This window comes from Myxine glutinosa, chromosome 5, assembly GCF_964187855.1.
Source record: "Myxine glutinosa chromosome 5, kmMyxGlut1.1, whole genome shotgun sequence".
Lineage (NCBI taxonomy): Eukaryota > Metazoa > Chordata > Myxini > Myxiniformes > Myxinidae > Myxine > Myxine glutinosa.
In genome coordinates this window covers 29,203,814-29,214,616 of record NC_136265.1, presented here as the reverse complement: position 1 = coordinate 29,214,616, position 10,803 = coordinate 29,203,814, and the positions used below count along the sequence as shown (strand labels likewise).

Sequence of the window (10,803 nt, the reverse complement as noted above, 5' to 3'; positions counted from 1 at the left end):
TCCAAATTTAGAATTTAGTTTCTTCCATGGCGTTTCCTTGTTCTCGGTTGCATTAATAAATATTCCTTGTTGTACATTTTACCTCCGTCTCGGGTTGAGTTAATAATTTGCAGGGAGAAGACATCATCGGGGTCGAAAAGGTAAGCAGCGGCATTTTCCCCCAATCCCCCGGCCCGTGTATCGATCCGCCATCGAATTGGAAACGCCTCCAAGTAAGCCCGAATCTATCCGTGGTGACGCTCGGTCTTAACTGAACAAACCACACGACAATATCATCGATGAAAATGAATCTGGAATTAGAAAACCAAAGTATGAATTGGTATAACTTTGTTTCTTAAATGACAATCATATAGACGTTTATATGTATGTATATATCACAATAATATTGTCAACAAAGCCAGTGATACAGACAAGAGGATCATCCGTGTTGTTGAGATATCCTTTATTGAAGGGGAAATAGTAAAGGAATGTGTCATAATGTCTTCTTGCCATCAGTAATTTACACACAGCATCATGGAACTAATGATGAAAGGCAGCAGGTGTGCATCCCTGTTCTGTCGCTTTCCTTCCTGCATCATGACAAGTATCAGTTATTTTGTTTTCATAACTGACATAAGTAGTTACTTGACCCACTTGTTGGTAACAAAACAAATTATGGCATCCTCTTCCTGGGTCACGCATTATGTAATGGAGATTCAAAAAGTAGGTAGCTTACTGTCCTAATGTCATTTTCCCATGTACTTCATCTGATGCGCACTCATTCTTATCCGCATTAATAGCATTTTCACAGTTCATCAATTGTAGTGTTAACCCAGTGAAGCAAACCTATGTAACTAGTACCGCTGTTGAGTCTTACCTCACAAGGGTGCAACTTGAAAAGAAAAAAAAAATCAGTAAATTGTTGTGTGCCCCGGACAGAATAACTTGAAAACTTTATGTTATCGCTAAATGACAAATCAAACTCCTGGTAGCTCTAGTTTGAGTGAGACAGAAAGGAAGACCAGCAATCCTGACACGGAGAGTGTAAAATGGTTCATGGAGGTGTGGATCAAAATGTCAGAGAAGGAGAAAGCTGTTACACAGGAAGTACAAATGGGATGGAATTCCAATTGAAAAGGATGAGTACTGTGAGGAAGGACTTGTGTAAATAGCTTAAAACTTTATCTCTGGGAGTTCCAGCCATAACTGTAGGCAGATGGTATCATCAATGTACAGAGCTTTCTCATTGGTGGCAATCCCTTCCTGCAAAGTCAGCTTGGTGCGAGTGAGGGCCCGATATTCAGATTCAGCAGCCTCCAGCATCGCGAACAACCTGCCCAATAACAGTGTATATTATAACATAGGAAGAACACATTTACTCAAACTGTTTATACTGCACATCCCTGCATGGAGGAAAGGGCAATGTACTGACAGGGGGGCCGTAGGGGCAACGAGCAGGGGTATGAACCAATAGGAAAAGAATAAGAGGAGGAAACGCAGCAACATGCCCGGACGGGGCTCACAGAAACACAAGGCCCGGCCAAAGACGCGCGAACTCAGCGCAAAACACAAGCGAAAGCACTCGACAAGATGCGTATACATCAAACCACCAAGTAAAAAAACCCCGGAAGTTAAAGCAATTCCGGAGGAGGAATCCTCAGCTGTAGTAAACAGCCTCTCACAGCATAGCAGATGCCATCTGGCCAGGAAAGAACCCGGAACCGGAAGTTCTGATCAGCAAGTTGGAAAAACTAGGCCTGCCAGGTTTACAGCCAGAGAAACCTCATCTCATCCCATTTCCGGTGAGCTGTCATATGCAGCCAATAGGTGTATTCCACCGACCATGTGATAAAATTGGAATTTCTGACTCATATTCTCATAAAAATTGGGTTTTTGCTGCTGTTCCAGGTGCATTTGTGCTGTGATGGCCGCACCTTTCTTTGTTCTGCATCAGCTGTTGTTGCTCCTTGTCCAGGGTGATACGGACATCATCAGAGCGTCGCTCATGTCCAGGCCGCAGGCTACGGCAGGCACGTTGGGCCTCGACTAGGCATAGTGGAGCCTGCAAGGTTTCTTTTGCATGGGCTAGCTTTGTGATGGTTCTTTCACAAGCTTCCTGTTCTCCCACCACCTTCACAACACACAGATCACATGTACGTAACACACGAAACCAACGGAGCAGAAGCCAAATTAAGCAGTGTCAGTTGTTCACTCCATTGGTGTGACCTTCTCTCTGAAAATATGACATCACATCAATGAAATGTCGGTTTCCTTTATATGAACTTTTCTAGAGAATTACTTGGTTCCTCCTAAGAACACAAGGGTAGTCCAGCATGCACATGAGATTTTTTGAATGTCCCTTATTTTCTATTGTTTGGCATTTCTATTGTTGAATATCTGCAAGCTATGGAATGTCCCTTCTTTTCTATACTTTGGCACATGGCACATACCCTTATATAAAGGGGCCTTTTCTTTGCCCCTGGCATTTTTCCCAAGAATATACCTGTGCCACCCGATCCTCCAGCATGCCTTTGGCATGCCTGATTTCATCAATCCTCCTATTCAAAGCCTCTTTAACAGCTTGCCATTGTTTGGCCAGGTCTTCGCTGATCTTAAGGAGTTGTTGATCCACCATGGACAGCAGCTTAGCAGAACAGTCAAGCTCCTTGTCTGCTCCGGTCAGTCGTGCTTGGCACAGGTAAATCCATTGATCTAGGCTTAGACCGCTAAAGAAAGAAGAACAAATCAACAAGCAAGATGAAAAGAGAGAAAGAAAGTATCATAGAAACTGAAAGAGAAAAATAATCATCCACATCACATTAAAATCACAGCGGGGTGACAGGGTGGGGCAGGACTGCTCAAAAGTAGTATATTCACCTTTGAGATGTCAGGCTTGGGTTTGATGCCTAACCCACCTCTAAACTGTCAGATTGGTACAATGCAGGCAGGCGACGCAACCTGAGCACGATAGGGCTCCTGCAAATATTACCCTCGAACAGTTCATTTTGACCAATCGTCACATAAATGTGGGAGATACTCTGCGGCAGATCTGTGCATCACTATTTGAATTGTGGAAACCACCATTTCTTCGCTCTCGTAATTCAATAAAGCAAACACCCCGTGGGACACAATTGCTAATGTACAGTACACGTTGGGATGAGAAGCACTTAACCTCCACTGACCATTACAATCCCGACAAAGAAAAATAAACATCATGTGATTTCCATCTATTCTGACCACTCGAGGAGAATCTACATGGCATTGGGATTCAACCTTATGACCATGTGAAAGCACATGTCCGGAAATGGCTGTGTAGGAGGGGGGCAAGCAGAATTTCTAGAAGGGTGGGAGGAAGCTGTACACATGGCATTGTGCAAGATATTTGATATTTCAATGAAAAGATATTTCATTGTTAACCTGAATAATACGAATATGATATAATATACTGTCGTGTGACTACCCTTGGTGAACACCGTAGGGTAGCACGGATGACCAAACGAGCTGTTACTCCGAGGCGTTCAGTTAAAAAATATAGCGGAGCATACGAGTTGGGGCAAGTGGGGGAGGGGAGACCAGAGTTTACCTTCACGATCCCACCCGCAGTCTTCAAACCTGCAATAAATAACCTCAAACGAAAACGGGTTTAAAATGTACAAAAAAAATAACAGGTTTAATGAAAGAAATTCTGGTACAAACAAAATACACGATAAAACGAAATTCCTAAATTGGGACGTCCCCACAACAGACTCGAAAACAGACGAAGGATAAAAATAATGATGTAAAAATAAAAGGTGTAATTTTATGGCACTGAGCTCTACTCGATCGGTGCGTCCTGCCAGGAACCCCCAAAGACCGTCCGAGGCCTTGTCATCGTTGCGCACGAAATGCTCTCGTTGGTGCGAAGCAGGCCTCACTGGGCGTCTCGCTCACCCCTGGCCTCGTCACGCTGCAGCAGCAAGCAGCGCTCGTCCGCGCGTTGTTCTTGCCTGGAAAACTGCAGCTCTCCGTCCGCGGCTCTTCCGCCTCTTCTTGACCACCAGAAAGTCTCAGAACGCGGCCATTAATGATGAAGCCTCTCGTGCAGAGAGCAAGAACAACGGTCCACTTTGACATCCAGAACGAGAAGGAAGCAAGAGAGAGAAAATGTCCGCCAGAGCGTTCTTTTATCAGCCAGGCTCTGACGTCATCCGTGCCTGCTTCACCAATCACCATGTGCCACCTCTTTGTAGTCCATCTCTGCTCCTATCAGCAAGTCCCATCGTACGCATGGCTCTCGGCCTTGCCTGCTTCGATGTTGCTATCCAAGTTGGGGTCGTCAGCGGTAGGGCTTGATGCGTGATTTCCGGTGGTTTTATTGTTAATTAGTGTAGTTTAATGGGCGATTTTTATGTCTAGTGCATTGTCATAAGTAACAAAGGTATAGATTACAGAGGCATCGACACACAGGGGATTAATTAACATAATCCCTAAATTAATTAACACAAGAGCGACCCTCCGTATGGCCACACGTAACACTTAATCTGAACACCCGGAGCTGATTTATTTACATCATGATGGCTAAACGACATTCGGAGCATATTAATCCATACATTCTACCTGGTTCTAAAGTAATCATTGTCTACCCCCAACAAACAGAACAATACACACAAAATTGGAACACACCCATTTTCGCCAAGATTTGATCGACCCTCTGCAAGTCCGCCATTTTGACCTTGCACCTGTGCCTGCTCCATTTGACCCTGCTCCGAATCTTTAAGAATCACGTGAATTGCTCGAGTTTCCAGCTCAAGGGTAGTCATCTTTCCGCTGAGATCCCGGTCCAGAGCACGCCACATGGCGCGGTTACACCTGCGACATGCCACAACAAGAAGCCACGCGGACACAATCAGAATGCACATGAGAACACAGTGCCAATTCTAACAATTATATTGCATTCTTCTTCTTCATTCGAATGCAGCGCCAAGGCTGCAGGGTAGCATCATTGGCTGATGGTGTGGCTGTGTCGCTGATGCGTGGCTGTGTCGCTGATGCGTGGCTGTGTCGCTGATGGTGTGGCTGTGTCGCTGATGCGTGGCTGTGTCGCTGATGCGTGGCTGTGTCGCTGATGGTGTGGCTGTGTCGCTGATGCGTGGCTGTGTCGCTGATGGTGTGGCTGTGTCGCTGATGCGTGGCTGTGTCGCAGATGCGTGGCTGTGTCGCCGATGCGTGGCTGTGTCGCCGATGCGTGGCTGTGTCGCCGATGTGTGGCTGTGTCGCCGATGCATGGCTGTGTCGCCGATGCGTGGCTGTGTCGCTGATGGCGTGGCTGTGTCACTGATGGCGTGGCTGTGTCGCTGATGGGTGGCTGTGTCGCTGATGCGTGGCTGTGTCGCTGATGGGTGGCTGTGTCGCTGATGCGTGGCTGTGTCACTGATGCGTGGCTTTGTCGCTGACAGTGTCAATTCTACAAATGAATTGCATTCTTCTTCTTCGTTCAGATGCAATGCCCTCTGCTGGCTCGGGCAGGAATTTGTAATTTATTCATGGTGCCGATGATAGCTCGCCCACTCTTCGCGAAGGACACCGTGGGATCTTGGGATCTTTAATGTCCACCAACTAATTCTGGCAGACGGGAAGCCCATTCAACGTCGGTCCGAGGGACGGCAAACACATTGATGACTCACCCTGCCTGTGAAACACCGGGATGGCAACTTACACCTGGTTCCGGATTCAAACCCAGGTTAGACGGCTTAGATGCCAGTGTGGCGGACACAAGCAAGAGGACACGAATTCAACGCACCAGCAGGTGGTGCGAACGTCCAGGCGGGAAACTGGAAGGCATGCCCTGCCTATCGACCGATCGGCCACGCCCGGGTACTAGGCGTGGCCCCGGCACATATATGCGGGCTCCAAGCTCGGGCCCGCCGAGTGCTACAGTTTGAGCTTTCCTAATAAAGACTCTTTTGATTATCCAACGCGTTGTGGCCTACCTTTTTGGCAAGCAAGTTGTGTGCGTAGCACCGCACTTCACTGGTGACCCCGATTGGTTCAGCCGTTGCTGTCCACCAAATGCGCCATGGCCAACAACACCGTCACAGTAAAACTCCCGGAGTTTTGGGAAGCACAGGCCGATGTGTGGTTCGTGCAGGCCGAAGCACAATTTCAGCTTCGAGGCATAACGGCGGATGAGACCCGTTACTACCACGTGGTCGCCTCCCTCGGGCCCGGCACTGCCGCCCGAGTCATGTCCATCCTGCGGCACCCGCCGGTCAACCACAAGTACGGGGCGCTCAAACGTCTCCTCATCGCCACGTTCGGCCTCACGGAGATCGAACGGGCCGACCGCCTCCTGGACCTTCCCAAACTCGGCGACACATGACTATCCGTGCGGATGGATCATATGCTGTCGTTGCTGGGTGACCAAGCCCCGGATTTCTTATTTCGGGCGCTCTTCCTACGCCAGCTACCCGCACAGGTACGCCTCGCGCTGGCCGGTTCAAAAATAAAAGAACCCCGCGCCCTGGCTACAGAGGCCGACAGGTTCTTCGCGGCTTGCGACACGCGGTCGGGTCACGGTGCGGCCGTCGTGGATCCCGAGGCTGATGCTGCTGCGTCCCTCGTGGCCGCCGCCGTGCCCTGCCCACCACCACCACCGCAGCCGAGAAAACCGCGGCCGCCGAAGCCCCCGCCGCCGCAAGCCTGGTGCTCTTACCACGCCAGGTTCGGCCACAAGGCTAGGAAGTGCTGCCAGCCGTGCTCGTTTGACAAGTCGGGAAACTACCAAGCCGGTGCTCGGTAGCGGCCCTGAGCGTCGGCCATTCCGGCAGCCTCCTCTTTATCACGGACACCTTGTCCGGGCACCGTTTCCTCTGCGATACAGGAGCGCAGGTAAGCGTCATCCCAGCCTACACGTCCGACAAGCGAACCGCGGGCCGGGGCCCCGTGTTGCTTGCCGTCAACGGTACACCCATCCGCACATTCAGGAAGCGCTGCCTCTCCCTGCGGTTCGGAGGGCAGCGCTTTGAATGGTCGTTCGTGACCACTAGCGTGCCCATGGCATTGCTCGGTGCGGACTTCCTATGTGCGAATGGGTTGCTGGTCGACGTAAAGCACAAACGGCTTATCCAGGCAGAAACCTTTAGCTCGCTCGCTTGTTCGCTGAGCAGCTCGTTGAGCGGCTCACTGAGCGGCTCACCGAGCGGCTTGCCAAGCGGCTTGCTGGAGGGTTCCGTCCCGGCGGGTTTAGTTTGCACGCTTCCGGCAGCGGACGACTTTACCCGCCTCCTCGCTAGTTTCCCGGCCCTCACGCGGCCCACCTTTTCAGCGGTGGCCGTGAAACACGGGGTGGAGCATCACATCCCCACGGTCGGGCCGCCGGTCTATGCCCAGGCACGCCGGCTCGAGCCCACGAAGCTCGCCGTGGCGAAAAGGGAGTTCGCCACGCTGGAGCGGCTGGGGATCGTACGGCGCTCCAACAGCGCGTGGGCTTCCCCGCTGCACATCGTGCCGAAGCCCGGCGGGGGATGACGGCCGTGCGGGGACTACCGCCGGCTCAATGATGCCACCACCCCCGACCGCTACCCGGTCCCGCACATTCAGGACTTTTCCGCCCGGTTGGCGAACACGACCGTGTTTTCGAAGGTGGACCTCATCCGGGGCTACCATCAGGTCCCCGTCCAACTGGTCGATGTCCCGAAGACGGCCGTCATCACTCCTTTCAGCCTCTTCGAATTTATGAGGATGCCCTTCGGGTTGAAGAATGCGGCTCAGGCTTTCCAGCGGCTTATGGATAGCGTCTTGCGCGACTTACCTTTCCTGTTCGTCTACCTGGACGACATCCTAGTCGCGAGCTCGTCCCGGGAAGACCACCTGCTCCACCTCCGCACGCTGTTCGAACGCCTGGGCCAGCATGGCCTAATCATCAACCCTGCCAAGTGCCGTTTCGGTGTCACCACCATCGACTTCTTGGGGCACCGCATCACCAAGCACGGGGCCGTCCCGTTACCGGCCAAGGTGGAGGCGGTCAGGGATTTCCCATGGCCCCGCACGGTCAAGGGGCTCCAGGAGTTCCTGGGCATGGTGAACTTTTACCACCGCTTCGTGCCCCACGTCACCCAGCTCCTCCGCCCCTTGCACGAGGCCCTCTGGGGCAAGCCGGGCAAAGGTGACATCGCATGGTCGGAGCCGATGGCCGCGGCGTTCGCGGGCGCAAAGCTGGCTCTGGCCGACGCCACCATGCTGGCGCACCCGGCGCCCAATGCACCGATCGCCCTCACCACCGACGCGTCGGATTACGCGGTGGGCGCGGTGCACGAGCAATTGGTGCGTGGTGCTTGGCAACCGCTGGCGTTTTTCACCCGGCAGCTTCGCCCGCACGAACACCGGTACAGCACCTTCGACCGTGAGTTGCTCGGGCTCCACCTGGCGGTCCGACACTTCCGCCATCTGCTGGAGGGCCGCCCGTTCACAGCCTTCGTTGACCACAAGCCCCTTGTGTTCACGATGGCCAAGGTCGCCGAGCCATGGTCGGCACGGCAGCAGCGCCACCTCTCTGCCGTGTCCGAGTACACGACGGACATCCGTCACGTGGCGGGTAAGGACAACCCGGTGGCGGATTGCCTTTCCCGGTCCGCCGTGCACGCGGTCCACCTCGGGGTCGACTATGCCCGGATGGCGGAGGCCCAGACCGCCGACCCCGGCGTCCAGGCCTTGCGGACCGCCGTCACGGGCCTCCGCGTCACCGAGGTGCCGTTCGACGTCGTGGGCACGGCCCTCCTACGCGACGTCTCCCTTGGCCGGCCTCACCCCATCGTGCCCGCTGGCTGGCAGCGGCCAGTGTTCGACGCCATCCACGGCCTGTCCCACCCTGGCGCGAGGGCATCCCAGAAACTCGTCGGGGCAAAGTTCGTCTGGCATGGCCTCCGGAAAGACGTCCGCGACTGGGCCAGGACGTGCCTCGCGTGCCAGCGCGCAAAGGTCCACCACCACACTCAGGCACCGTTGGCCCCGTTCACGGTGCCTGAGCGGCGGTTCGACCACGTGCACGTCGACTTGGTGGGACCTCTGCCCCCCTCGCGAGGGTTCACCCACCTCCTCACCATGGTCGACCGCACCACACGGTGGCCGGAGGCCGTCCCATTGGCGGCGACGTCTGCGGCTGAGGTGGCGCAAGCCTTTATCGCCACTTGGGTTGCCCGCTTCGGTGCCCCCTCGGACATCTCGTCCGACCGCGGCCCCCAGTTCACCTCGGAGCTCTGGGCCGCGGTGGCGCAAGGGCTCGGGGTGAAACTACACCGCACCACGGCCTACCACCCCCAGGCCGAAGGCCTGTGCGAGCGCTTTCATCGCTCCATGAAGGCCGTGCTCCGGGCCAGCCTCTGCGACGGCGGCTGGATCGACAGACTCCCCTGGGTCCTGCTGGGCCTCAGGACGGCGCCCAAGGACGACCTGCGCGCGTCCTCGGCGGAGTTGGTCTTCGGGCAACCACTGCGGGTACCGGGGGAATTTATCCCCGACTCCACGGCTCCTTGGTCCGCGGCACAACAGCGCTCCGCCCTTCAGGAGACCGCCCGGAGGTTCGCCCCGGTGCCAACGGCACACCACAGTTGCCCGCCTTCCCACGTCGCCCTGGAGCTTCGCACGGCCAAGTACATGTTTATCCGGCACAACGCCCACCGGGCACCGCTACGGCCCCCGTACGACGGGCCCTTCCGCGTGTTGGAGACCGGGGACAAATTTTTCACGGTCGACATCAGCGGTGCCCCGGATCGCATTTCCGTGGACCACCTCAAGCCGGCCCATATCGATCCGGACCACCCCCCACCAGCGGCTCTGCCTCCGCGTCGAGGCCGCCCCCCGGCGGTCGGACCCCCGGCACCCCCGCCAGCAGTTCTTCCTCCGCGTCGAGGCCGCCCCCCGGCGGTCGGACCCCCGGCACCCCCCAGCCCTGCCGTCCCGCCACCCCCCAGACCGGCACCCATCGCCAGGGGGCGTTTCGGCCAGGTCATCCGGCTTCCCCGCAAACTCACCCTTCAGGTGCGCGGGAATTCTGGGGGGGCGCGTGTGGCAGACATAAGCAAGAGGATACGAATTCAACGCACCAGCAGGTGGCGCGAACGTCCAGGCGGGGAACTGGAAGGCAAGCCCCGCCTATCGACCGATCGGCCACGCCCGGGTACTAGGCGTGGCCCCGGCACATATATGCGGGCTCCAAGCTCGAGCCCGCCGAGTGCTACAGTTTGAGCTTTCCTAATAAAGACTCTTTTCCAACGCGTTGTGGCCTACCTTTTTGGCAAGCAAGTTGTGTGCGTAGCACCGCACTTCACCAGTGTGTTTACCTTTAGGCCATCCTGCCAACCCCGTAATTTGTCATGATACGGTTATTACAGACAATGCAATGTAAATATATGGTGGGCATTCAAAAACTTTTTCCCTTTTCAAAATGTTTCGGAGACCAAAGAAACATTACTTATTCTCAAATGGCATCAACAAACTCACCCACTGCTGGAAACTACTTACAAAAGAACTAACATCTGTGCTTCAGTTTCACTTGTGCAAGACTAGATCATTCATAGTTGTGGGGGAGAGGAGGAACATTATAATTCCCACTCACATGTTATTTTCAAAAGGAAGTCAAATTTACGCGCAAGCTAAATAAACCGATATATTAAAATAAAAACTAGAAAGCATCTGCAAATGCAACGCGTGTCCGCGTCCGTTTGTTTTCAATATTCTTCTTCTTCTAAAGCTTCTTCTTCCTTCTTCTTCTTCTTCTTCTTCTTCTTCTGTAAGCTCAAAATAAGGAAAACCGTTCAAAAAAAATACAAAACGAAAATTTATTATTTT

General features: G+C 53.9%; 1 protein-coding gene across 2 annotated transcripts in view; it reads right to left on the bottom strand.

Annotated features, from left to right (window-relative positions):
• Nucleotides 1–425: 425 nt before the first annotated feature.
• LOC137428667 (tektin-1-like) overlaps nucleotides 426–10,803 on the bottom strand; it is a 51,357-nt gene continuing 40,979 nt past the window's right edge. The window contains exons 5-8 of one of the 2 annotated variants that reach the window (XM_068118574.2): nucleotides 4,642–4,827; nucleotides 2,483–2,705; nucleotides 1,914–2,110; nucleotides 426–1,312 (exon numbers count right to left, since the gene is read on the bottom strand). In XM_068118574.2, the coding sequence (XP_067974675.2) occupies nucleotides 1,153–1,312; nucleotides 1,914–2,110; nucleotides 2,483–2,705; nucleotides 4,642–4,827 (766 nt within the window). In that variant the 3' untranslated portion in view covers nucleotides 426–1,152. The remainder of the gene's footprint in view (nucleotides 1,313–1,913; nucleotides 2,111–2,482; nucleotides 2,706–4,641; nucleotides 4,828–10,803) is intronic. The other variant, XM_078777774.1, reaches the window with a different exon arrangement.